General features: G+C 50.3%; 1 protein-coding gene across 3 annotated transcripts; it reads left to right on the top strand.

Annotated features, from left to right (window-relative positions):
* Positions 1-2,633: 2,633 nt before the first annotated feature.
* Positions 2,634-27,425, top strand: MICALL2 (MICAL like 2). Of its 3 annotated transcripts, none has more exons than XM_082312503.1 (17): positions 2,634-2,797; positions 9,129-9,177; positions 12,807-12,948; positions 15,430-15,590; positions 16,271-16,392; positions 16,783-17,454; positions 17,664-17,839; positions 18,699-18,774; positions 19,092-19,207; positions 19,731-19,877; positions 22,672-22,727; positions 23,220-23,343; positions 23,946-24,036; positions 24,413-24,486; positions 24,826-24,940; positions 25,908-25,954; positions 26,047-27,425. In XM_082312503.1, exons 1-17 carry the CDS (start codon positions 2,655-2,657, stop codon positions 26,142-26,144), a joined length of 2,409 nt encoding a protein of 802 aa, XP_082168629.1. In that variant the 5' UTR covers positions 2,634-2,654; the 3' UTR covers positions 26,145-27,425. The 3 variants fall into 3 exon arrangements, with proteins under 3 accessions (XP_082168629.1, XP_082168630.1, XP_082168631.1); XM_082312505.1 differs by lacking the exon at positions 2,634-2,797 and adding an exon at positions 4,304-4,358; XM_082312504.1 differs by lacking the exon at positions 24,826-24,940.
* The last annotated feature ends 355 nt before the right edge of the window (positions 27,426-27,780 follow it).

Raw genomic sequence — 27,780 nt, 5'->3', positions numbered from 1 at the left:
CGTCTTGGGAGAACAGCAGTTGTGGGTAATGGGTAGGCAGCTGCACCGGCAGCTCTGCTCCCTTCCTGCCCTGTCCCTCCATCTAGTGCTTGTTAGTTTACCTGTTGGTGCATTAAAGACTCATCATAGCTATAAACTCCCGCAGAGCTCTTGTTAATCACCAACTAAAAACACTGCAGAAGTCGCTGATGCCTGTATTTTGAAAAGCCATTATTGGGCTAGTAGTAGTACTATTACTGCATTAGCAAACTCCTTCAGCGATGGCATTTTAATCACCTTAGCATATAATGTGGACCTGATTCTTCTGGTGTACCAAGGGCTATACCTCCATCCTAACCCTCTCTTGGGATGCACAGCTTGGAGCCAGCGACTGATAGTTTCTTCTTCTGGTTATCTGCAAGCCTGGATGCCTTTCTGATACGACCGGCTCAGTCAAACACAGATGACCAGGCACAGTGCAGGGAGGGACGAGGTGAAATGCAGTGGCCTGTGATACACAGAAAATCGTGGCTGCTCTCCAACTCTGGCCTGGCTTTCCACTCCGTGGGTCTGTCCCCTGCCACCCAGCCCCAGCTGCCCCTTCCCAAAGCACAAGGTAACGAAAAGGGACTAACCGCATTGACTCATTAAGCCGGGTGTGTTAGAAGACAGATTGTCATGTTAAACAAATATATTTAAAAAAAAATAAATATCGTTCCCTGGGCCGTGCCCCATCTGGGCCATTAAATCTTAAAGGGGTAACTACTGCTGTGTCAAAGCTGGGCTCAGAAGCTGATTTTCGCCATTTGTACTACTATCAGTTGGCGACAACTCTGTTTTCAAACATCATTTTCTTCTCCTCGTTTCCCAGTGCTGCACTATGTAGATTACAGGCATGGCAGGGGGATGCACACTGCTAAACAAAACGGTCTTTGGGACTTACAAAAAGAAACCCCACAAATCCATTTCCTAAACCCATTGCGTGCCCTTTATTTCTCACCAGCCCCTAAGTTACCTGATGACAGAGGATGGGTAGGGCTGCTCATCATTAGGCAGCTGGCTTTTCGTAAATTACACAAATTTTATCAATCTGATGAAAAGGTGGTGTGGAAATGAAGCAGGACAGCTCAGCTTTCACGGCGCCAGCACTGCAAGTTTCCAACTTGCAAGAAAGCAAGCATCTTTTTCGAGGGAGGGGAAAAAAACAACAACTTTGAGTTAACCCAGCATTTCTTTTGATCGGTCCCTTGATAGCCTGATTAATTTTGAGTGCAGATGTTTATGCTTTCCTTCACAGAATACACCCAGTACTCGGGAGCAGCCTCACCGTGCCATATTTCCTCCTTGCCACACCGTTCTTGTTATGGTTGTGCAGCAACATACGCTAAGGCCTTATTACAAGGGATTCCTATAAATGGCATAAAGGATTAATAATGTATTTATAACACAACTTTGTTTTAGTATAAAGTGATCTATAAATTTGTAATAAATGTTTTATAATGTTTTTGTAGCCTGTTATAAATGATAAATGGAAGACTATAGATGCCACATCAAATATTCATGCTGCATTGTGTGCATTATTATGCCGTTACTGTTCAGGAAACCATTAATAATAAAGTGAATGGAGATGTAAAAGTTGCTGACATGCCCAGCAAGGCATTTATAATGAAATGTATAATCCTTACCATAAAGTAAATACATTGGCCAGTGATTGTTGATGAAATGGAAACACACTGAATTATTTGTGAGGTATTTATATATTAATGTATATTATCCATATCATGTCATAGAAATGCCATTAATATATTATATGTATTATTAATTATTTTTACCTAATTTATAGACAAGCGTTACCTTGTCTCTTCGGCAGTTTTGTCAGCCACACGAGATCTGGTGAGTTATTTTACGATACATGCGCCGCGGGGCAACCGCAATGGGTTGGCGGTGATGGCCCTGGCCCTGGCCCTGGCTAGCCCAGCCGGGGCAGGCCCGCAGTGGGCGGCCGCCCTTTTGGCTCCCTCATCCAGCCACCCCGCTCGTCCCCTCCGTGGGGAAGGGGAAGGCAGGTGGCTGCAGGTGATGGCCGCCGAAGCCTGTGCCCACGGCCGGCCTCCCTCCTTCCCCAGCCAGGATGAGGCCTCTGGGCGGCCATGCTTCGTCCTCCCTCCTCCTCCTCCTCACGTCTCCCCTCTGTGGCTGCCCCTTCACGAAGGTAACCCGATCTTTTTTGTGCGTGGGTGCGAAGGAAATTTCCGTTGTCCCCACGGCAGAAGCCCAGCGTGTGGGATACCGTGTCGCGACAGGGCCATGTCGGGAGGGCGGGGGTGCCGCCGCCCCCAGCCCCTGCGGAGCAGCAGCCGCCCCCGCGGCCCCACAGGCCGCCCCGCCCCGGCAGGACGGCCGGCCACGTCCCCAGCGCAGCCCTCTGCTGCCGCTTCTCCCGCCGCTCCGCCAAGCTCAGCCCCGGGGCGAGGCGCAGGGAGGCCCTGAGGGGCCGCCGCCGCCGCCCGCCCCTCGCCCGCCCCTTTCCCCGCCTCCTGCCCGCCGCGGCCAGCCGCCACACGCCGGCAGCCTCCGGCTGGGCTCGGCACGGCGCGGCGAGGGGCTCCCTGCTGCCCCGCCGAGCCGCCGCGGGGCGCGGGGCCTGCCGCCGCCTCCCCCGGCCCGTCGAGGCCATGGCGGCCATCCAGAACCTGCAGCTGTGGTGCAAGCAGCAGTGCGAGGGCTACCGCGATGTCAGCATCACCAACATGACCACCTCCTTCCGCGACGGCCTCGCCTTCTGCGCCATCCTCCACCGGCACCGGCCCGACCTCATGTGAGTACCCTCGCCGGGCGTCGAGGCCGACGCGTGGGCCGCCGCCTCGGCGGGGCCGGGACCCTCCGCTCGCCGCTGCGGACCCTCGCCGGGCTGCGGTCAGCCCGCCGTTGAGCTGCGGGCTCCAGGCCCACCGTGGGACCTCACCTTCCCCGCGGACGCAGCCCTGACAGAAATCCCGGCTGCTCCTTGGGAGATGCTGCGGGCGGGCGGCCATCGCCGGCAGCTCAGCTGGCACCCACGCTGAAAGTCTCCAAGGGAAGAGCTCCGCTCTCGCTGCCTGCGTGCTTTTTTTTTCCCTATATTTTTCATTTTTCTCCTTTCTCTGCTCTGTGGCTGAAGTATAAGTATTTTAAATGCGTCCTTTCCATTGCAAAACACATTCAGGCACCAATTTTGGGGGAAGTGTTTCCTTCTTTGCTGTTTGTGTTTGCTTAGGCTGGGCTTTCCTCGCTCAGCCCGGCGGCTCGCGAGTTGGGACGCGAGGGTTATTTAAACACAATACAATAGAAAGGCAGGGCCTGGCAGCCACCGGATTCCTGATCATCACTCATTTTTCCCATCTAGAGCTCTGTCTGTGGGACGCAAAGTGTTTTCCAGCCCTTGTTGGTGCTGTTGCTGGTGCCCTGTGGGTTTTGACCTGTCCCTGCCCAAACGTTAACGTCTGGGAAGGTGAAGTACGTCCTGTTTCCTAGTTTGTTTTTTTTTAACTCATGAGCTCTTTGGACTTTGAGGTGGGGGGGGTTGAGGGGGAAGGTCGAGGCAAGGGAGCAGCACAAAGATTGCCCAGGAGTATTGATTTAAGCGTAGGTCCCTCCCAGTCAGATGTGTCTAGCTGGTGGAGGACCAGGGTGGGTTTTCTGTTCTTTGAATTCTGCCTTTTTCCTCGTGCTCCCAGGACAGCCTGCTGCTTGGGTTCTTGTGCAGAGATCTCTCTTACAGGTGTCTCGCTTCTGGTGGAAGACTAAGGAGAAGATCTCTTCTTGCTCTCTCTCCTCTGTTGTTTTGAAACTTGGAAGAGGCAGGAGCAGGCTGGGCAGTGGGAGGTTAGTGCAGGAGCTTCAGGCACACTTTCTTTGTAGTCCCCAGTGCTTGGGCAGTCACCATGGTGCTGCTGTGCATGGCTTCCTGACATGCCGTCATGTCTATGTGACTTCAGATATTTCCTTTCCTTCCTTTGATTCACAGTCCCAAAGACACAAAATACCAGAGCAGAAGGGCTGACGCGACCAGGAGGTGCTCGTAGAGAGACCGTGACTGCTTCCTGGCCGACTCTGCAGCTGGAGCATGGGTGTAAACAGGGGCTCAGCGACTTGAGAGCTGGAATAGTCCTGTTGACCAGTTTAGTGGGTTGTTTATAATCCTTGAACTGCGCATCAAGGGTTGTGGATAGACGTGTCTTAAATAAGTTCTCCTGTGCTGAAGAGAGATGTTCCTTGTGGCATCTCTCTGTTCCCATTCGTTTTCTTTTAGGATGGAAATACTGCCTGACTTCATTCAGGACCTTACAGAAACTCTTTCTGACTTGGCCCAGCTCAGCAAAGGCTGCCTGACGGTTAAAGTAAGAGAAGCTTTTATTAACGACTTCCCTCATCAGTATCAGTGGTGTAATGCAGGAAAGCACCAGGTGTATCCTTGGCTGGGCAAAGTCCTGTTGGAAGGAAATTATGCTTTCAAGTGGTTGGTGGCCAGGGCTGCTGGGTGTCATGTGTTGAATCCTGGGGCTGAATACTTGTGCAAATTCTCCATGTATCTGTAAGAGCTTCTCTGAGGTTGCCAGTGCAGGAGCCACCGGCAGAGAAGTGCAGCTGGCTGCACATGCGGCTGTGACTCCTGCTTCCCAGGGGCTTGAAGTGGTTTATCCTGAGCTGCTCCCCTTGCTTCTAGCAAAGATTCTAGCTGAAGATTAAAAGCATCATACTGAAAATAAAACTAGAAAAAGATAATTGGTATTTGGAGCACTCAGAGTGTTTGCAGCAGCTCTGCTATATAAATCACTTGCAGAACATGATTCAGTCATGGCATCCAAGTTTTGCAACAGTGTGTTTTCCATCTTGGTTTACACAAATTACATTCTTGGGCTGAGGAGTGCAGGGGATTTCTCCTTGCAGGAGCCTGAGAAATTCCCAGGAAAACTTCACGCAATTACAAAATGTGGTCATAGTCACGGGCTTCTCTTGTGGGGTGTGTGGCTCAGAGGACAGGCTGGTGGGGGTCTCTCCCCCCTTCCTGTTTTCTTGCTGGAAAACATATGGAAAATATGATAACTTCTTTCAAACTTGGCTGATGTAGGTTTGTATGTTATCGGTGAACAGAGCAGGCTGTGTAAAATTAAAAATGCATTTCCCACTCACTTCCTACTCACCCAAGGATGCTCTGGGGGCGTGGAGATGCACGCTGAATTACCATGGAAATTCACTTCTCTTGTCCCAGCTGAAGAGTGCTTCATAGCCAGCCCCAGCCAGGCATGCACGCTGTGCCAGGCAGGTCCCAGCCCATTTTCTGGGATGATTGCGGAGCCCTGAGGCTCCTCTCGTCAGAGGGACGTGAAGCCTTACGGCGGCGTGGTGGGTGGGAGGCTGAGGTCAGCAGCTGCCGCATGTGGTGGCGATGGCTGTGCAAGCTCCAGCCACAGTTTTAGTGGCCTTGGCCTGATAAGTGACTTAGAAGGAGTAGGGGAGCCATGCACACTCGCTGACGATATTAATGCCAGATGTCGAGGAAAGGTTTTGATTAAGCTCCTTCTCTTCATCCGGGATCTTGTTCTTTCCCAGACTGCGAGGTGGTGTTCAGCTTGGCGTTCTGGGAATTGCCTGGTTGTGAAATCCCCCTTGGCAGCTGAGCAGCCGCGGGCGACCGTTCCTCCAGCAGCATTTCCCGGGCGGCTGTCAGCTCAGCGGGGCAGGATGAGGCCAACAGTTGCCAATACAGACAGGGAGGGCTGTGGCTGTGCTGATGGGTTGCTTTCAGTCTCCATCTCCTTAGCAAAAGGCTGGGGTGAAGCAGAGCTGCCGCCTGCTTGGCCTCCCCGAGGTTGTGGTTTGTGTGACAGGCGTAGGCGAGGGGAGGGTGGTTCTGGGGTCAGGGAGTCTCGTCTGTTGTTAGAAACCCCCAGCAGCACACTGCAGCATGCCAGCAAGACCAGAGCAGTGTGGAGCAGGCATTGCTGAGAGGAGGATGAGCGCATGGGGGACATCTTCCACCTGGGATTCCCAGACCTGTCCCCTCTCCCTGGGTTGCTTGCACCTCCAGAAAGAGCACAGCTGAAAGGTGTTCCTGTTCCCAGCAGAGCACGCTGGATTGGGACCCTCTGTTCAAGGACTGTGAGCTGGCAAAGGGTGCTTCTGTCTTTTTCAGTGATCCTTTTGACTGTGGATATCCTATTGTCTATAGAGAAAATAGTCCAAAAGTGACGAGAAGCAGAAGCTTTTCTGATACCATCATGGCTCTGGGATTTTTTTTGCTTGATCTGCTCCAAGGTCAAGTTTCCAACCAAGTTAGTGCTTGCAGCAGCAGCAGAGATTCCTCCTGTGGAAGCACATGTGCTTGCAAAGGACTGTGGCGTGCTTTGCGAGTGCTGGGGCTGTGCAGCTGGAGCAGTGGGTGGTCACAGAGATTTGTGAGCATGAGAAATGCTTGGCCACTTTTTGCTAAGAGAAGGATTTTTTTGGGAGCTAAAAAACTTCACTTCTATTCCTGTGCTAGTAAACTCCACTCTGATTTGTTTCTAACACTAGAGGCCCTCTCTTGGGTCAGATTTATATTTCTCACCTCTTCCAATTAATTCAGTTGCCTATGTTTTCTCAGCAGAGAACTCTTACTTCTCCATCTGTATTAGCTTTGCTTTCTTAGGGTTACCTCGGTCAGAGGGCTTTGTTATTCCAAGATAGGAAATGCACCAGCAAGATGAATTTCCAAAAGAAATATTATATGTAAGCAGTTCACCTGACTAGCCAGGGAAGGAGTGATGCTGAGAGGGCAGGAGGCTCTTGAAATGACCAAGTAACCTGTTTGCACTCTCCTTCGGGGAACAGAAGGGGATTTCAGACATTCACCATCAAGAGATTCGGGTTTTTGGGTCTCAGTTACATGCCACGCGGTGTGAAGCTGCACACACGCTACCATAGCAAACAGCATTCAGCCTTGTGGAAGGCTACTGACCGACAATAAATAGGTAACTCCAGTATGTCAAGTCTTACGTGTCAGCATGACCGAGGAAGCTGGAGCTCCCCTTTGCTCTTGCAGGTGTTTTCCTGCATTTAGGATGTCCCTGCTGCAGAGACTATTTGGGAGCAGAACCGGGAGTGAGGCAGAGAGCTGCAGTCACTTCCTTCAGCTGGATCTTAAAAAGCTGATTTTCTTGCCTGACACAAACCAGGTTGATTGTATCTATTGTTTCACTGAAACTATTTTGGCTTTTGATTATTTTTGTTGCTCTTTTTAATCCATTGTCTCAGGGAAGGAGCACTGCTTGAAAAAAACCCTCTGCAAGTCCCTTTGATTTTGCACAGGAAAGAGTATATGATTTAGAGGTGGTTTGTGCCTTGTCTTTCCATGCTTCTTGGGGGAGTTTGACCTTTGGGTCTTATCTGTCATTCGTTCTCTCCTTATCCCACATAGCAATACCAGATGTGGGAAGCAGGGAGGAGGCATAGGCTGTGGCGTGATGGACAAACCTATTTGAAGGCGCCTCTCATTTATAATGTAATGCTCCACTTTCTGTACTAAGCAGATAAAGGACCTGGCTTGCTCCTTGCTGTTACGAGTCATGGAAGAAGTTCCCCTGCTGCGATACAGATCATGTGTTTGTCTCATGAATAGGTTGCTGCAAGCCAGCTTTGCCCTGGCTTTCACACAGTTATCCTGGCTCCTCTCAGAGGTGAGGGACTGGCTAACAAGGGTAGGTCCACATCGGTTGTAAAGGTGCAATGTACAAAAATGCAAAGTTGGTGCTGTAGCCTTTTCTGTTTATCAGTGAGAATTTCCTCTCTGATATCAGCCTTTTGCTTAGCTCTGTGCCAGCAGGTACAAGGACTGTAAAGTGAAACTGGGTTATCAGAAAGGAATTGCCCCTGCCCGCCTGCCTGGGCAGAAAGAAGCGGTGTTGGAGAGCGGGGCTGCCAGCCAACAGTCAGTTTTGTATTCCCAGTTTAGCTAGTGACGGTCAGTTTAAAACAAAGCTGATGGTGGCTGCTTCCTAAGCAAGGGACACGCTGCTATGGGCGAAAAAGCACACTTTGTTGTGGCTCTGCTTCCAATAGCACAAACTTGCTCCCCACCGTGCTTTCTTGCCTGTCCTGCCAGCTCCCTGTTCCTGAGTTCCCAGCACAGTGCAGAGAGAGGTGGCATCTGGGTTGGACCAGAGAGGGGGAGAGCAAATCTGGGGAGAGGGGAAGAGGGAGGTGATGTCCAGAGACAGCAGAAAGGAAAAAGGATTATTGACTTTGGCTTGTAACTGCAAACAGTAATTGTTGCTTCCTTTTCAGTTATTCGTTATGATTACAAATCAAAAGTGACAGCCCTAAGGAAAGGAGAATAAGATTTCTACAGGCCACTTTGGTGTTATCAGCTGTGGTATTGCATTGTGGGCAGAGGTATTTCCCAGGCATTATTCCTGGTGCTGGTTTTGTGGAGCTCTGCCAGAGGAGAAAAGAGGATTTGAAACCAGAACTTGTGTGCTGGTGGAATCAGCAGCTTCTGAGATCGGAGGATACGGGTGCGTCAGAGAAGCGTGCAATACGTGCAGCATCTGAGGTATCCACGCTTCCTTGGGACTGTGAGGTCTCTCTGTGTGGAGACAACTTGCAAGACAGGAGAAGAGCCTGGATGTGACTGTTTGGAAAGTACTTCCAGGGAGAAAAGGTTGCAAATCTGGCTGGCAGGCATCAGTGTATCTTTTTGAGGTGGTAGAGGAGCAAGGCTTTTTTTGGGAAAAGAAACCGACCCCATGAGTTAGAGGTTGCTCCTGGCTGTCTCAGCAAAACCTGTGAATCTGCATGGGATGTTTTGGCATCAGCATGTCCTGTCCGTGGGAGCCTGCAGGAGTCAGCCCTGCAAGGGTAGATGTGCCAAAAATGTGTTGTGCTGCCTGTGGGCAGATGGCTGTGCCTGCTGGGTCTCCTGCACGTCTCCATCCTGGGACGTGCAGCAGGTCTGTGACTGTTTTGGACAGGATCTGCCACACTGCTCCCTCTGGAGCATCTCTGAGAAGGCAGGGTGGGAAGAGGTGTTCTGTCACCTGAACCAGCGAGGCTCAGAGAGGTTCGAGAAGCTGGAAGTGGTTTGCTCTACATCACCAACCTGAGATTTTTCTCTTCTTTCTATATTTCAGAAACTTCAACTCCCTCAGCAAAGAAAATGTGTACGAGAACAACAAGTTGGTAAGTTACTTTTAATGATTTACTTTTGGTCTAGTCTATGACCTGGCACCTTTCTTATGTGGTTTAGTGACAGAAACCCTGCGGATACGGTGTTCTATATTCAAATCATTTGCCTTATTTTGTGTGCATCCAGCCTTCTGATTTGAACGGCAGTGTTCAGGCTTGCTGGCTGCCTGAAAGCACTCTCAGACTGCTCACAGTTCTTCACTGGCTGCACAGTGATGCCTATGTCCAGTGCGTCCTGTGGCAGAAGGAACTTGGACAGAGATGCTGGAGGTCAAGACATGGGCATGGACGTGTTGCGTACATGATGCTCCTGAGGGGTGGAGCAGGAGCTGGGAGGTAGCTGATGTGAGAGGGGAAGTGTAGGAAGTCTCCCCCCACTCCTGCTTATTCCCAGTGCAGGGAATGGAGGCTGCAGGAAGGTGGAGATGTCCTAAAACCTCATCTGGCCTAGACACTTCGCTCCAGGATGTGATTTGAGTTTCTTTTGTTCTCTCCATGAAGAAAGTAGAAATTGGGCAGGCCAACCCCCTCCTGCACTGGATTCAAGCATGGGCTTAGTGCTCCAAGGAAGGATTTTTTTCCTCCCTCTCTCCCTCGCAAAGAGAGAGGCAGTGGATCAAAATGCTTTTTTTTCATTGACATTGCTCCGCACAAGCTTCGTGGCTGCTTGGCAGGAGCTCAGGATGTGAATGAACCACGGCAGCTTACTCTTGTCTGGACTGGAGGAATGACATCCTCTGACGCAGTGAGCCATCTGAGGTGGTCCTTGCCTCCAGGAGAGCTAAACTTACCCCTCCATGCTCCTTAGCTTCCGCTCCCCTTCGGCCCTGGCCGTGTTCACAGTGCCTGTGACGGACCCTCCTCCCCCCTCAAGCTGGGGCTGCAGTATGTGAGCAGTTATTCACACTCCCTGGGGTTCAGCCCTGTGTGTTCCTCTCCTCTAGGTGAGGTTCAGACCAAGCTTTTTTGCTTGTGAGGTTTGGTATTTGGCAGGCATTGGGGCCTCTTCGCCATGGACAGTCATCCCAGCCAGAGTGCTGTGAAGCCCTGAGTGTTGCTCCTTCCCCAGCTGTGCTGGTGGTGTCTGCTCTGCTGGCAGCTTTACTTGTCTCTGGGAAATGAGCTGTATGAGCCGCCTCCACTGCTTTTATTAATTAAAAGCTTCTTTGTGCCTCTCATAAAAAGAGTTGCTCCCCTCCTTTGTTGCAGCCTGTGTTTCCCCGCCTCTCCTCCCTCCATTTCTTAGTTTCTTTTATGTCCTTTATTTTGCTCTCTCTTCCTTATTCCACCTGCTGTAGGATGACTTGTCTGTGTTGCCCTTTCACTGCTGGTATGCTGCTGCCTTGGCTCTGTGAGTGGGGCTGACTCCTTCATCTCCCTGTGGACTCCTGGGTTAGCCTCCCGCCTCGGACTGCTCTCCATCTTAGCTCCTACACTTTCTTCCTCTGGCTGCCCTTGGGATACAAGTGGGTCTGATTTCTCCCAGGACTATTCCTCTGCTATTGTTCAGACCCTCCTTGATGCCTCACTATTCAGTAACTTCTTATGAGGGGCTGTGTTATTCAACTAAAAAAATCTTGTTTGGGCTGCAATTTGCCATATAAGGTCTTCTGCCAAGGAAGAATGTGTCACTTCTCAAGTGCCAATAAAAACAACCCCAAATGCTAGAAAAATGTCAATTGGTGGCATTTTTTTGCTGAAGATTTCAAAAATATATAAAGATGAGAAAGCTTTCTAGAGACCTTGGATGCAATTCTTCCAGTGCTAATGGATGGTGGTGTGGTATAGGTGATACAGCGGTAGCCTGTGTCAGAGGAAAGCTGTGCCTGGCCAGCTCAGATGGCCTCGAGCGTGTCACTTTGCCTCCTCTATGCAAAAAGGGAACAGTGACACTTGCCTCTTTCGTAAAGCACTTGGAGCTGCACTGAGGAAAAATGTTATGCAGAAATAACATATTGCCTCTTTAAAGGCCAGCTTGGGCAGGCAGGTAGAGGAGAAGGGCAACTGGGCCATGTTAGGTGGTGATTTTGCTGGATCTCTAGGCAAGAGCAGTTCCCAGGAACATGAGGATGCTCTAGGCACAGGGAACACTGCATCCTAGCGCTGCTCTCTGCGTTGCTCACCTGGTTCTGGCCAAACCAGTTGTGTGCATAGAGCATCTTCCTCTTTGTGGTCCAGGCAGCCCCTCGCACTTGTTCTGTGCCTGTTGCACTGGTCTTGCCTGTGGCACCGTCTGGCAGGAGGTAGCATGGCCTGCGTTCCTGCTAGACTGCACACCGGGAATGTCCAGCAAGAAAACTCCACTGGTCAGACCAGTTGTGCAGCCAGTGCAATAAGGAACACTCCAAAGAATATATTAAGTACCACGTTACAAGACAGGCGAGTGCCAGGCTGGGCTGGCAGCCGGGATGACATGCCGGAGGTAACTGGCTGAAAGCGTGTTTAATGTCAGCTTAGTTACATTTTTACTGGGATACCCAATGGAAAAAAATGGTAATTATCTTGCTGAAAAATAATGGCTGTTTGTTTCTTCTAAGCAGGAATAGTTGGCGTGTACACCAACACTGTTGTGTATCTGTGCCAGAGGTCAGATGCGGAGGGTTGTAATATGTTTGAGTCTTTCTTTAACCCTTTCGCTGTGGTGTTCAGCAGTAGCCTTTCTTGTGCCTCCCCTCCTGCCAGTGCTGTTTTGCTTCACTGTGTTGGCATTTTGAAGGGGATGCTCCAAAGGGGGAGGGAAAGGATTTTTTCCTATAAGCCAAGAAGGAAGAGGGCTGGAGAAAGTCCCTAATAAAAGCCCTACACTGAGTTGAGCAAGAGCAAAGTTGCTTTATGGATGTTGCTTTTTTTTTTTTTTTGTCCTCCAGAAAGGCTCTTGTTCAGAGGCAAAAGAAAATGGCTTTTCCCTCCTTTACCTGACTTTGATCCTGCGGTTTCAAAGCAGAGGGGACCACAAAGAGGAATATTTGCCCCAAATACATGTTAGGCAGCATGGAAATGGTTAAGCTGGAAGGGAGCTAGGTATCAGGAATTCTTCTGCGTTATTCCCCTCTTCCCCCTCTCTAGTCTGGGAGAGCGAGCAAGCTCCTGCAGCCCAAGACTTCCCCTTTTTCAGATGGGGAAGAGCAGGCAGTAGGCAGGAAGCATTAACATTTGCGCAGCACTCGGAGATAGAAAGCTGCCTGCAAACACCTATCAGCGCACCGTTAATTGGGGAGCGCTCCAGGTTGGGCTGGAAGCCTGGAAGCGAGTCTGCCAGCCTGGACTGACACATCCCCCTCTGCCAGGCCTTGCTCTCCACAGCTGTGCATATCCAGATAGAGGCAGGCTCGAGGAAGAGCAGGGGAAGCCCAGGTGAGTTCCTGTGCAGTGAGCTACGGCCAGCTTGCCAGGCCAGATTTTTGGCTTCCTGCCTGAATTTCTCAACACGATGGCTGGAAGCCATGACTCCATTGGTTCCTGTAACGGCCGTACGATGTAGGAGTTAAACTGGTACAGCTGTTCCCCAGTAGAGTTATTATTCTAGTCGGGCTGTTTGCAGTGGAGTTTCTTACTTCTGATGAGGAGCAGCTCTGCTGCCTGGGCTGGACAAGACCCCCTTTTTTTTTTTCTTCCTTCTCTAGGCATTTCGAGTGGCGGAGGAGGAGCTGGGGATCCCAGCCTTGCTGGATGCAGAGGATATGGTTGCTCTGAGGGTACCAGACAGGCTGAGCATCCTCACCTATGTTTCCCAGTATTATAACTACTTCCATGGACGGTCTCCTAGTAAGTACCATATTCCCTGGAGGGGTGGGAAGGATCAGGGCTTAGTTTTGTGCTTTCCCTTGCCTCCTAACAAGCTTGGAAAAGCAAAATAGACTGCACAGAGGCCTTTTGGTACTAGAACTATTTCAGTGGAGGATCTGAACTCTTTACACACTGGCCTACAGTGCTTTTGGAAGGGCACAGGGCCATGCCTTGTCTTCAAATCTAGTGCATTAAAATTTAATATACAGTCTAAAATTTCTTACGGTTCAGCCAGACAGGAGCAGTGAAGGTTCCCCTCCGTGGTCCCCACCTCAGCTTTCCTTTCTCAAGGACCTCCGTCCCTGCTCCAGTCCTTGCCCCACCGGAGGGCTGGTGAGAACACGGAGTCTAACAAGGCTGAGCTTGTCTGTGAGGCTGTGCCAATGTTACAGCATCTGTGGTAGGGCTTGTACAGCACAGCAGTACTGATAAGACGGAAGTAGAAGAAAATGACCCCCTTAACTGACATAATTGTGATAGCAATTCTTTCAAACATAAAACAGGCCACAGAGCTGTCAAAGCATTATATTCACGTACTGGAGAGTTTATCTGGGCTCACAGGAGCATTATTGTAGACTTGGTTTATATTTGGCTTTAAGCTCATACAAAATGAAATAATACGATAAACCAATTTCACAGGTTCCTCCAGAGGAAACTTTAGAAAGTGGGACATGAATGACTCTAACTGGCTAAGGTGAATCTAGATGGAGAAGACAGATATGTATTGAAAATGTCCTACATCTTGGAAAGAAAGCACAATTCACTCTGAGAGCTGCCTTTAGTGTCTAAACTCTTCTTCCTTCTCCACCTCTACACATTTAAGCACGCTTTTTCTCTCACTTGAACCTCTTCCCTCCCCCTCTTCACTTTTTATTTCTTGTTTTAAAACCATTCTGATTGGAGTCAAACAAATTCCATCGTGTTTGTGCCAAGTGGTGGGAATCTGGGTCAGTTTGGGGTCTTTACCCCCTCCCCCCCAGCATCTTGCCTACCATGTCATCCAGCACAGCACATTTTTATAGTCTCTGGTGTCCCACAAAACGCTCTGATTGCATTCCTGTTGCTGGGGTGAATGTGCGTGTCTGAAAATGAGCCAAACCAGGAATGTGCCCTCTGACACCAAGCAGACTCCTAATACCACAGTCGTGCTCTTCGAATGGGCTCCAGCAGGACCATGAAATAAGCAGGACCCAGGAGGCCAGAGAGGGCCAGTGGCCAGTACTTTATTGAGGTCAGGTGTTTACAGAAGAGCAGAGCTGAAACCACCCATCTTTGTGCTGGGCTTTGGGAACTCAATAAATGACACAAGTGGGAAGTGAGGGGGCAGCCCGAGTCTAAACCATTTGGTGGGTCGGCTGTCACCAGTCCACTGGTCACTGCGGTAAAAGAGCCCTGGGTGTTTATTTGGATAGCTAGCTTTCTTGAGAGAAGACTCCTGGGAACTGGGCTTCCTCTCTGCTCCCTACACCCTGCCCAGACTCCCTCTGTATTTACTGAAAAGGGTATAATCTCTTTTCAGACGGGTGGTCATTTAATTGGTCGCTTTTAAAGCGAATCTGTGGCTCAAATATTCCACAAGGAACACAGAGACATCTCATTCAGAATAGGAGGTGGCGCAAAAATAACATCCCTATGAGACAGATGGGGAGTCTTGTCTGTAAAAATTGTGCATGAAGCCTTATTTCCCAGGGCAGTCTCCCTGCACTTCCCAGGGCACGGGGCATCGTTCTTTGCTAGGCTGAAGTGTGTTGGGGATTCTCTTTTCTCCACTTGTGAATTTAGAGGGTTTCTCTTTCATCTGCAAAGAAAAGAAGATTGGGCATTTGCAGGCTTCTTGTGGCAAGTCCTGTTTGTTTCTGCGTCAGCACCATCATGGCACCTCCAAGTCTCAGTTGCAGAATTACCCATTTTTAGTAGTCATTTCTGCATTCGACAAACCTGTTTGCTCCATGAGAGTCCCAGCTGGGATGTGGGGCGGACACCCACAGCAGTGAAGGTTCAGGGTGTGTAGGAAGTCTGGAGCACAGCAACTTGAATGAAGCAAACCCTCTGTGCTTCAGTTCCTTAGCTGTAATACCTAACAGCAGTGCCTGTTTTAGTGGTGATCAATTCCAGCCAAACTGTGGGCCAGGTACAAACCCAAGGTCTCGTTCACACCATTGACCGATGATGTTTTGTATTTTTCCACGTGTTCATTCCCCTTCATGGAATTCCCTGAGAAGAAAAAAAATTAGCAGTTTCAGCTACCAGATGATTCCAGCATATGTTGGTAAAATTCACTTGATGACTCTTGCCCCTCACTCCACTACAAAACTGCGTGTGAAGGAAGCCTGTGTCCCCTTGTATGCTTTGCATGTTATCCATCAGGCACTTCTGGATCTTCTTATGTTGTAAATGACTCCTAAGCTCATGGGTTTTCCTTATGTTACCTTAAAATCTTCCCTTCTTCCTTTCTTCCAGTCGGAGGCATGGCTGGAATCAAGCGTCCTTCCTCCGAACCTCAGGAGCAGCCTCTTGGGAAGAAAGCTGTTTCAGAGCCTCCTAAGCCAGTGCCGCCAAAACTGCCTCCTGCCCACCCACCAGCCAGAGCTAAGCCAAAAGAAACGTCCCCAGTCACCACGGTAAGAAATGTGTTTTGGGGTGTTCTTTAAACCTTAAATCTGTTCAGTGAGCTGGAGAGTATTATGCTAGTTCAAGGCTCCTAGTGGTAAGGACTTAGTCTCTAAATTTTCTGCTCACTATGGGGGATTTAATCCAGAGGTCTGGTTACTGAACAGATTCAGGTAGGAGTCATTGGAAAGCCATCAGTCAGCTGGGATTTATCTAGTAGTGAACAGCACATGGGTGTCTTAGGACACATCTATGCTGTTCCTAGGTCTTGGGGATAGAGATTTTTAACAGAATATATTATTTTTGCTAGAAAACATTGATTAAATACTTGGAAACAGTTTCAGAGCACAGCAGGGACAAAAACAGGGTGGAAGAAAGGAAGCTCCCCTCTTAAAAGGGTAAGGACCTTTCCCAGCTAATTCAAATCAGAGACCTTTGCACTTCAGCTTTCCACAGACGGACAAAACACCCTGGTGCTCTGGCGTTGTGGGAACAAGTCCCCCTTACTCTGTCCTCCGAGGACTGTTCCACTTCGTATGAGCACAGGATTAGTGGGAGCAGGGATTTTCTGGATATCACTTCTGTGTCCTAGCCAGCTGGCTGTGCATGTTGAACTCTCGCCTGCCTGAGAGATTCATAGCTGTATGCAGGGCCACAGTGCTGCCTGCTCACCCACTGCGTTTCCCCACAGAAAGGGATCCTGGCAGAGAGTGGGAACATCCCTAGCAGCAGCTGTGGTATCTGCGGGAAGCACGTGCACCTGGTGCAGCGCTACTTGGTCGATGGGAAGCTTTATCACAGGAACTGCTTCAGGTACAACTCTTCAAAGCGGGGGCACATGCCTGTGGGTCACAGAGGGGCAGCCTTGTTCCTTTGGGACTGGAGGGAGAGTGGTGTGAGGCACTCAAGGTGATGGAGGACATTTTTGTCAGAGTAGAGGCAGCCTGGGCCTGATCTTGACCCGTGCATAGGGGAAACTCTTTGCACAGGTCTATTTTCATCCACACCTCTCCTACTTCAGGCCGTGCTATTGGCAGTTCCTGTTTTGGTGCCTGAGGAATGTGCACATGGGGTCTGGTCGCTGCCAGTGTGATACCTTCACCCTCCCTGTGCTGACGGTGGAATTGTGCCTACACTCTCAGCTGTGTGTCGATGGCCTCCTGGTGCTCTGGAGGATGTTTTCTGAGACTTTTGTATCCACAGGTGCAGGCAGTGTTGGAACGTGCTTCTTCCTGGAAGCTACAAAGCTGGGCCCGAGCCCGGTACGTTCATCTGTACCAGCCACCAGCAGCCAGACAATGTCCAGATCTCTGGTCTCCGCAGCACCGGGAACAAACCTGAGAGTACCCCAGCCCCTACTGCTGCCAGGGCGTTCCAGAAAGCAGCAGAACCCAAGAAACTGGAGCAGGTGTTGAAGAAACCCAGCCAGGAAGGCCTTGCTAATTCAACCAAGCCATCTGTTTCATCTTCTGGAAGCTCTGGCTTCAAAAGTGTAAATACTCCATGGTCCTCTTCAGCTGTAAATAAATCAGATGACTGCAAAGGTACCCCATTGGGAAATAAAACAGAAGACCGTGACGGTAGCCCATCGGGGCCTCTTTGGACAACCTCCACAACAAAAACACAGCAAGCCCGAGACATTTTTTTTCGGTCATTAGAGTCCTCCAGCAATAAAACCTCTGACACTAAAAACCAAGTCCCTTCTTCTCATGGCCCTGGTAAAACTGCCTCTGCCAGAACTACTATTGAGGTCAGTCCAGTGAATGCTGAGAAGGATCAGGCACGTAACCATATTATACAGGCTCTGGCTGAATCGAACACCTTCCCGAACAGGCCAGGAGGACCCAGTTCCACTGGCTCCTCAGCATCCAGCAGGTAAGTACTATTTCTCTTTCCCTTTTTACTCCCACGATGATCCTTGGGATAGCTTGGAGAAGTCTCTGCATCTTTCTTCCCTTTTCCCTGACTGCTTTAGTGGCTGAGATTTAAAGACATGTAGAGGGACTCATCCAAGTCTTTGCAACAGAGGCCAATAAAAAGGTCCATCCTTTCAAAAAGACTCACTAGGTTCTTCTTTTTTGCAGTGGCAAGTTTTCTCCCACCAGTTCTCAGTGGCAGAGTCCAGCTCCAAAAGCACAGCCCAGCAAAACAGGGTACACAGCGCTAAAACAGGAGAAGATTACAGACCCTCTGCCCAAGAGCCAGGCTGCCAGCAAACCTGTTGACTCTGTGCACAAGCCAGAGTCGAAAGGCATCAAAGGTGAGGATGACAGATTCACATGCAGCTCTGCCTGGACACAGTGTGCCAGCTTTATGCCTCTTTCTTGGACCGGTACAATGAATGTGTCAGTGACTCCTGTACTTTCTGTCTGTACCACCACATAAGAGTTTTCTGAGTTCTGGGGCTCTGCACACTTCCATTTGTCCCTGTGCAATTGCTCCCTCTAACATGGTGAGTTTTTCTTCTCTGAAGATCTCCAGGTATTTAAAGTTGTACTAGCTGTCATCAAATGTTGGGATCATGGTGGATTTCAGAGGCTTACGTAGACTTTCCCAGATGGGAGACCTTGCCAGAACTTCGGGATGATTCCATGATTGCAGTTGGGGCTCACCCAGCCTTCTTGTCTGTTTTGAACCAAGCTTCCACCATGGTGACTGAGCAGTGGGCTGAGGGATGATGTTCTGGGGGTCCCCAGTGTCTCAACCACTTCCAGATGGCCTGTCTTTTTTTGGGCCAGAAGCAGTATCTGTCTGCAGTTTGCTGTGAGCTTGTGGATGTTTTGTCTCCCACCCCTTCCTGCCCCATCCTTTGGTCTCTGAGATCTGAGCTGTTTGTGTTATTTTGCTGCCAAACATTTACACCATGGCTGTGTTTCTGTAGCTGTGTAGGGTTTAAAGGATTTGAGCCGAAAGGGGCAAAACGCCACCAAGATTATTTACTACCTATTGTATGTGAATCTATCCATGTTAAACTTGTTGAACTGGTGCTGGTTTGCTGCAATAACATCATAGTATCTATCCCAGTGCATAGCTTATCTCCTAAGATCCTCCTGAGACACAAATCTGTCTTGTTTCTTTTTATTGGATCTTATATTATCTTGCTATGTCCCTTCCTTTAGGAAGCATGAATGTTGGTGAAGACAAGTCTGAGAGCCCAGCAGAGTGGAGATCTCGGTTGAAACCTGTAGTCAGCAAGTGAGTGTCTTGGAGCCAGTGGGTCTCTGTGACAAGTGAATGGGGATGTCCCTGTCTGCAGCTGTGTTTATTGCTGCAGGTCTTTGTGCACATAGGAGGGAAGACCTCCTGTGTTTTAATGCTTCTGTTTTCAACAATTTGATGGAAGAGGCAAAGGCTTCCATTTCTGGGGAGGGAAAGCATATTTCAAATTGCTGGACTCTGATTAGAAAAGTGTGACCATCCTGGATGGAGATCCAGCCCAGGATGTCCAGAACATTTCTGTGGACCATTCTGCAAGAGGGATGGTTTCCTACCTTTGTCTTTCTTCTTTGCAGAGACCAAGGTGGCTCTAAGAAACCTACTGATAACTCCCAGGTGGGAACAGGGAGCCCAGCACACAAGGAGACAAAGCCAAGTCCGTTAGTTGTCCCATCAACAAAGCAGGACTCTGGTATGAAGGATATAAGCTTTGCCTTCATTATGCTAGTCAGGCAGAGGACAGGCATTAGTGCTGCAAGGCATGTGTAAGGAACATGTTGATGGAGATTGTGCCTGGCTTTCAGGGATTTTTGCTCTCTGCACCTGCTTTGGCCCTGTGGTGCTTTTATTTGGAGAGCCATCCTTCCCCAAGGAGAGGAACTCAGTCTTCACAGGGTGCCCTTCTTCTGTAAGACAGCTAGCAAGATTTTGCTTACTCTCTCTTGCATAGATGTGTAATGGTGAGAAATCTTGGTGATGGTTCCCAACCATTTATTCTTCTCTTCCACCCTGCTCTCATACTCTCGCCTTGTAATCAGTGGTTTCTCCCTGTTTCCTTTGGGCTTGCGCCCCTTGCTGTCATCAAGAGAGGAGAACTAGGACTAGAAATGAAGGTGGCTAGTGGTGAGTGCCAGAGATGCTGGGCAATAAAGGGATTTTTATGAGATGAGGGTTGAAATTTCTTTCCCAAAACCTGTCTGTGCTTCTTAATCCAGCTTCATCTGGTGGATTCATGAAGAAGAAGTTGATCCCCAGCTCAGATCTTATCAGGAGCTGTCAGAATTCAAAGCAAGGCTGGGAAGACCCTGGGGGCTCTGCCAAGGAGGAAGAGGGCAACCAGTTGAAGAAAAGCACTACTACGGGTAAGGTCGCTTCTGCCTGCTTAAAGGCACTCTCTCCTCTGCACAGTCAGGGGACAGCCTGAGTGGTCAGTATGAGAGATGTGTCCCCAGGTTTTCTGTGGCTAAGCCTGTGTCTGTAGTCATGGGGGAAAAATCTGTGTCATTACTTGTTATTAGCCAGTTTGACCTAAGCAGAAACCAGCCAGGCCAGAGAATTCAGTGGGAAGGGAAGGAATTAACATAAGGATTTGTCAAGGTCACTGCCCTGTCATTCCTTAGTCTCAAAGCTATGAAGAGGACCATCCCCTAATTGGGGGAACTGGGATCTAGTTGATGTCTCTGTTCTGTTCCAGTTGAGTGGCTTTGGGAAATGAAAGGAATGCAGAGAACTGTCAGCCAGAGACTCTAGCTGGCAGGACCCATGGTAGCAGCAGCCAAGGCTGCTGCTTCTTGGACTTTCAAAGATGTCCTGACCAGTTCTGACCAGTTTGTCCCTATCCTTAATCCAGCTTCTTACTTGTGTCAGTTCAACTACAGCTTTACTGTGTACCTCTCCTCCTTTGCCCAGTTGTCCTTGCTCCTACATATCCCACCACAATGCAGATGAAACTTCCTGGAACTAACCTGATGTTTGTTGCTGTCCTGTTTGCTTGGCTTGTTTGTTCTCCCCTTTCCTTACCGCATCTGGCTCTGTCTTATCTGTTTGGACTAGAAGGTCTTCACAGCAGGGCTCAGCCCTGACTCTGATGTTTGTCTTGGAGCAAGCAGGATGGGTCCCGATGGCTTGGTGGCCTCATGCTTCAGTATTTGTTAGCTGGTTCCAGCATTGTCCTTAGCCTGCACCTCTGACAGCTGTGAAGCATTCAGACTCCAATTGTGTTGTCTATTTTAAAAGTTTAGCATGCCTCCACTGCCATCATCTTCCCAAAACTTTCCATCTCCTTTTTCTTCAGACTCAGCCACAAGGTTCAGCATTACATCTTTCCCAGGAAGTGAGCTGTTAAGATAAGGGAAGATGGTTTTATATCCGTCTTTCTAAAGCTTAATGACTGCTGTTGGGGAGTGCCCGCTATGGGCAACTTTCCCAGCAGTCTCCCCCCATTTTTCATGTGTGTGCAAGTCTGCCATCTGAAGAGCTGTTCTCTTGCTGCTGTCACTTGGCAGCCGGTGGATTAAGGACAGACTTGTTGCTCCTCTGTATAGGTCTTTGCCTCGGCATTCAGAGAGACGCTGTGAACAGTCAGCTACCATTCCTGCCCTTAATCCTGTGTGTGTTGTCTGGGGCTGTGGATGGTGAGCATTTCTGTAGATCATTCGTTTTCTTTGGCATAGGTAGTGTTTTCTGTTGAGAAAGCAGGCTCCAGGGTTTTCTTGCCAACTGTCCTACTTCCAGTTTGCAGGCAAGCAGCCAACCCATCCTGTGTCTATCAAGACAGAACTTGTGGGTATCAGGGGATATGAGACCCTGAGCTGGTCAGGAGATGTCGTTTTACTAGCTGTTCCCCTCCAGTGACCTTGGTCTTCTCATGATTGGTGCAGCTTTCTGCCTTGGTTTGGAGGTGCTGCAGAGATCACTCAGAAGGAGCCTGGAGATGCAGGGCTGAGCTGGAAGGGGGAGGTGTTGCTCAGGCAGTAGCAGCAGACTGCTCACAGCAGGCCAGGTCCCTCTTGGAGTAACCTTTAAGAGAAGTGCAAGTCGCAGGTAGTGTACAGGGCAGCAAACCAGCAGCATCCAGAGGGAAGAGCACCCTGACAGAGGCCAGCAGTGCAGGGACAACACAGCTGATTGCCACATCCAGCATCTTCTCCTTTTGCACTTTTCCTAGAAAACACAATGGAGCAAGGGCTGGGCAACTGGAGAGCTGTCCTTGAGCTCTTCCTCGAGTCAGCACCAATTGCCAGAGTCTCTCAGGGGGCTCTCCTAGTCTGTCTGTCCTGTCTTTCTCCTTGTGTGTTCTGAGCCTGCACCGCTGCTGCCTTTCTTACAGCCCTGCTCTTTTGATACTAGAGTTTTCCTTCCTTATCACATTATCCACGTACGCCTCTGTTCTCTCTCTGTGGTAATTATCCAGCCCAGCCCCTCGGGTATGCGAATACCTCACACTCTTCTGTAGTTATCCTTGCAGCACAGTTGGGCAGAGGAAGCTGAGGCACAGAGGAACAAATACACATTGCTTAAGGATTGATTTTAATAGGTGTCCAGGGCCTAAATAATGCTGTGTAGCGGGGCCTAAGGGACTTCTCACCTAGGAAGTGTTTTGTGGAAGGAATTGAACCTTAGTTTCCTGAGACCTATGCTAAGGTCCCCTAGACCATCTTCGTTTCATCAGTATTTACTGATGCTCTTTGTACAAGAGCACTACAGGGGCATTTTTAAGTATATCTTGGTGTTTCCTGTGACAGTAAGCCAGTATTTCTGTTCTATCCTTTGGAAGCTTAATAAGGGGTGGCTTTTGCCACAGTAGATATCTTTGAGTTTTAACAAGATAATGAATGAACACAGAAGTCAATGTTCTCAGGTGCAAGGTCCCAAGTCACACCTGAGTTAGGTGACTGCCTATGCCCTGGGGTTGAAAGCAGCACCCTGTGACCGGAGGGTATCTGAGTGTCCAGCCACGAGGAGTAAATCAGGCTGTGCTGTTTCCTGCGGACACATCTCTCGCCTTACTCAGGCATGCCAATGCATGCATGTCGTCAGTGCCCTCTGTTGGGTGGCAGGGACCTGTTGTGCTCTCCAGTGGCGTAGGCACTGTCCCACACCACAAAATTATTTAAAGTTTGTTGTGGCATTCTTTGTTTTTTCTCTCCCTTTTAGTTAAACCCTCTGTTCCAAAAAGCATCCAGAGCCCTGAAGCAGTGTCCCCAACCAAGGTATGGCTGGAAACCAGGTGTAAGGGGAACAGGCTGGGGTTGTTGGGTATCCTGCTGGAATGCTTGCCCAGATATATCTCAGTTTGTCTTATTGGGAGGGTTTATTTGAATTCTGAGGGAAAGGGTGAAAGGCTCTGGGGCAGAGACAAGATGGAGAGACTGCAGGTTATCTCCCATGCAGGGGAACAATAGAGGCTGGAATAAGACAGAGCCAAACAAAATTATGGTAGACATAGCCTCCTCCAACAAAGGAGGGGGAATGTCTGTGGATTAATGAGTATGGGTAGATGTTATCACTCACAGCAAATGTATCACAGTGCTGTTACATTGCAGTGGCCACTGCTCTGTTGTGAGCAGCCAGCTCTGCATCTCTGCTGACATTTGGCTCGTCCAGGACATGGCTCTGCAGTTTCCCGTCTCTGTTGGGGCTGTGACCTCAGCAGGCAGTCTTAGGGCACTAAGCTGTATTTGTTCCTACATTTGTTTTCCTAGCTGCGTCCAGACTACCTCCCTGAGGAGGAAATCCAGGAGAAGGTGCGTGACATTGAGAAGCAGCTGGATGAGCTGGAATTGAAAGGAGTGGATCTGGAGAAGCAGCTCCGTGGCTGCGAGGGAGGTAAAGGAGACTGGGGGCCATCTCTGTTATGGTGGGGAGGTGTGAGGCTCATGTCCTACCCCTGGGCGTTCTTGACTCCATTTCTAGGAGTTCACGCTACATGTGAGACTCCAGGTTGTCAAAGGTACCTGGTATAGCAAGATAAAGCCCTTGGAATTTTGAACCCTCTCTGGCTGTTTCCTAACCTATTGTTTGAGTGAGGTCTTGTGTTTATTTGGCTGAAGATCAGGGAGTTCTGGAAGTGGAAGGCTGCTATTGATCTGGCTTTTGGATCCTAAGCCAGACTGGCCATCATGGCTGGCTCCAGTTTCGCAGGGCTTAGTGAGTTCATTCAGAATGGTAGAGTTGGGCTGGCCACATGGAAGATGAGCTGGGTGCCCTGTGGCAGAGTATCTGTGAGCAGCTTCCCTGAATCTGCAGGGGGTGGTTTGCATCCTTTCCCTCGTACCCAGCAGTACCAAAGATAATCTGTTTTCATTTGAGGTTGGCTATGGCTGATAAAAGTTATGCTAGGCTCTCCCTCAAGCAATTGTGTGTTTGAGTCAAGGGGAACTGAACTGATGCAGCTTCTGGAGGTGCCTTGCCCTTTGTCTCCTTTGCAGATGAGTCTGAGGATGCCCTCATGGTGGATTGGTTCAAACTGATCCATGAGAAACAGCTGCTGCTCAGACAGGAGTCGGAGCTGATGTACAAGTAAGTACAACCAGAAATTCAGCCATCTGCTTGTGCCCTTCACCTGTGAGCAGTAAGCAGGGAAGGATAGAGAGTGTGGCAACCCAAAAAATAATGTGCCAATTGGTGGGATGAGGGAGGGCTTGAGGACATCTCTGGAAGAACTGCCTGGGGTATTACCTTGATGGGCCTTTGAGCACTGATGAACACCCAGGGTCTGTGGTGAACTTGTGGGGAGGGAAACCTTACAAATGTGATGGAGGAAGATTTCCCCTGACCCACCAGCCCCTATCCAGGTGGTGGGCAATGCAGAGATGAGGATTTAGCATGATACGAGAAGGGTCCAGCCCTGGGGCATGGAGGGGCAGTAACTCATCACTTCTGTGGTTCTTTCCAGAATGAAGCAGCAGAAGCTGGAGGAGCAGCAGTGGAACATTGAGATGGAGCTGCGACACCTCATGAGCAAGCCAGGTAAGGCTGCACTGAGAGTCCTGCTGGCCCGGGCTGTGTGGAGCCCTCCCCTCTGCACGCCAGCCCTGGGATGCCCTTCAGATCTGAATGACACTGCCAGGGATTGCAGTTTCCCTGGGGGATCTCTCCTGATTGCACTGTTGAGCTGTCAGGTGCAGACCACCTGTAACATCCAAGCCACTTGCACTTTCTGAGGGGATGTAAGATTTGCCCCCTGAGTTTGGGGATAATAAAATTTGGGCCCGTGAGAGGGACTTGCTGGAGCAGGGTGGAGGCAGGAGCCACAGCGCGGAGGTACTCACCTGTAGCTGTGAGATGGGCTTCCCTTGTCTTGTGCAGAGGAACTGAAGACTCCCAGGGAGAAGGACCGAGAGAAGGAGCTGCTGAAGTCGTACATAAACACGGTCAATGATCGGAATAATATTGTGGAGTGCCTGGATGAGGACAGACTCAGGTGAGGGCCTTCAGGTGGTGGGAGATGAGCCAACATCAGGGATGATTTCCATTGTACTTCCTCCACTGCCCAGGCTGTAGGGGTGGATGGATGGCTGTAATCCAGACTTCTGCTCCATGAGAGGTGGGTGGTGACCTGTCACCAACTATCTTGTCCTAAATGCTGCTGCCATTGCTTGCTCGGCAGCTGTTAGAAACTGAGATCAGGACCACAGCCATGTTCAGTGCTCTCTCTCAAGCTAATGCTGCTCTGAGGACAAGGGCTGTGAAAATGTAGAAGGCAGGAAGAAGAGGGGGAGAGGCTGGAGATGGGGAGGATGGAGGCAGCATGAGAGCTGCAGCAGGACTCTGGGAACATGATGCCAGGAATGTGTTCGTCTGCTGCAGCAAGTGAAAGAACAACTGTAGCTGGGAGTTGGATTCTCCCCAAGTTCAAAGGAAGACTGCTGTGTCAAGTAGCTGGATTTGTGCCTCCTGTTGCTGAGAGCAGCCTCTGTTTCTTAACCTCAGGGCACCGACTCCAGCTCAAGGATTCTAGTAATGCCCAGGCTTTTGGCTCCGGCCTTGCCCCAGCACGAGGAGATAGCTGCATGGTTGTCCCTGATGCGAGCACCTCTGCAGCACCCCAGGCTACTGGTGTCTCAACCTTTATTCATCTCCTCAGCTGTGGTGTTGTCTCACAACTCAGTGAACTCGGATGATTCATAGGCCAGCTGAGGGAAGGGGCTCCCTGCTGCGGTGCTGGACTGCCACAGTCTGGAAATCCCCACACAGGCCCTTGCTTTCAAGGGAACCAGATGCAATTTGCTAATGTCTAGGACTCCTCTGTTTTTTTTTCTCTCAGGGTGTGCTATGGAGGTCGATCATTTCTGACTGGGAGAATAACAGTAGCTTTTACATGTTTTTCGGTGTCTACCACCTTGACATGAAACAGCAAAGTTTTCTAATGCCATGCTGTTCCATTACAGAGAACAAGAGGAGGACCAGATGTTGGCAGACATGATCCAGAGGTTGGGTAAGGGCCCTTTCTACTCTTATGGAGCAGCGCTGGGTGGCACTGGGGCTGTGGGTCTCAACCGGCTCAGTGTCTGCTCATTTCTCCTGCAGATGGATCTCTCGAGAGCCAGGAGCCAGAGAAGAAGAAGAACAAGTTCCGCTTGTCCAAAATATGGAAGCAGAAGAATAAGAGTAAAGCGCAGGAGTGATGTTCCCCTGCCCAGTGGCCCAGAGAGGGATGTCAAAGGGATGTTCCTTCCTCGCTGCTGCTTTCCTGGAGTTGTGCAGGACTGTGATGAGGCTCCTGTGCTCTCTGACATGGAGACTGCAGGCTTGCAGACTAAAGGGACTGTGCATCCCCTCTGGCCTTGGCATGGGGCCCAAGGACACCTTTCCCAGAATATCAACTTTTAAGACTGTTGTTCTTCTTCGGACCTAGCTCAGAGCTGGCTTCAGCCTTGTGGGCAGCTCAGGAGGGCAGAGCTCAATCTGCCCATCCACTGCTCGGGTCGTTACAGTCCTGAATGCAGGAGCATGGCACTGCATGTTGCCCCATGGTGCCTGACTCATGCCAGCCAGGGCTGTGCCAAGGATGCTGCGCCGGTCTGCTAAAGGACAACTCTCCCTCCCTCCTTCCCTCCCTCCCTGCGTTTGCTGTGGCTCTCTGGCCAGGATCAGAGATGCAGAGAGGGAGGTGCTTTGGGGCATGGGAGATCGAGGGCCTCCCCCTTACTATGCCAGTGCAAACTGGAGCTGCAGGCTCTACAGCCAGGGCAGGCAGAGAGCAGAACCACCTCCCTGTCTGTGGGGTGGGATGTCCTAGACCCAGAGGGATTTCAGCAATAGTACTCTGTTTCCAGACCTCTTTTTGGGGTACCTCTAGCCTGGTTTCTCAAAGCCATGAGGGGTTGCTCACTGCTTCATTCCCTCTGTGGGGGAGATTTGTAGCTTCCTTATTTCTCTGACTGCACAGCAAAGCAGGGTTTTCATTATCTGTGGCCCATCCTACTGAAAATGAACAGAAGTCATCTTTTAACAACGTGGTGCTAACTGGGAGTGGAAGGGAGCTAATGGGATTGCCTCATCTGTGAGTCTTCTGCCTGGGACCAGTATTTCAATCCTGAGGCTCTGTCCCTGGACAGCCAGCGCCCTCAAGGGGTGCTGCGGTTCACCTCGGTGGGACCAGGAGCGTACGAGCAGGTCCTGGGCTGTTGGCAGTGAGTCTTTCTACTCTTCCCTCAGTCCAGACTGACTGCAGCCAGACACCTGCCCTGTGTGGCAGCATCCTGTCTTCCCAGTCAACCTGGGGAGCAGGGATGGAGACAGGCAGAGAAAGATCAGATTAGTTCATGGTGCTTCTAGCTCTGGTATGTGTGGACTTCCCTCCTCCCTCCAGGCAAGGTACTCTGAGGTGTCTCCGGGTCCTGTTCTCCAGCCGGGCCTGGCATTTTGCAGGGAGGAGGTTTGGTGCCCGCTGTGCCCGGTGGCGGAGCAGAGGCGATGCGTCCCTTGCCCACGAGGTGGCAGTGGGGCTCTCTGTCCCAGGCAGCCCGCCCTGGGCACGCAGGGGTCTGCTCGGTGGGCTACCCAGTGCCCGAGGGGCTTCCTGGTGCCCGCAGCGTGTGCCATGTGTGTACATGGGGTGGGTCACCCTGGACCTGCATATGCTTTTGTCTAATAAAGAATTGCTGGAGCAAATCCCAGAGTCCCAGCATGACTTTGGATGTGGGTTACTGGGTGTGGGCTGCCCTGGTCGCTGCAAGCAATGATGGTTCCTCTCCGGAGATGAGAGTTCCCGGAGCCATGGGTGGTAGCAGGAGTTTGGTGAACCTGTGGTGGAGAGGC

The sequence above is a fragment of the Platalea leucorodia genome (assembly GCF_965183815.1).
Source record: "Platalea leucorodia genome assembly, chromosome: 5".
Taxonomy (NCBI): Eukaryota; Metazoa; Chordata; class Aves; order Pelecaniformes; family Threskiornithidae; genus Platalea; species Platalea leucorodia.
The sequence above is the reverse complement of the archived record's forward strand: the minus strand, read 5'-3'. Positions and strand labels throughout refer to the sequence as shown.

Coding starts and splice junctions, on each gene's coding strand:
- MICALL2 (XM_082312503.1), top strand. CDS start 2,655: ATGGCGGCCATCCAGAACCTGCAGCTGTGGTGCAAGCAGCAGTGCGAG. Junction 17,455..17,663: donor GGCTCCTCAGCATCCAGCAG/GTAAGTACTATT, acceptor TCTTTTTTGCAG/TGGCAAGTTTTCTCCCACCA. Junction 19,878..22,671: donor GAAGAAAAGCACTACTACGG/GTAAGGTCGCTT, acceptor TCTCCCTTTTAG/TTAAACCCTCTGTTCCAAAA.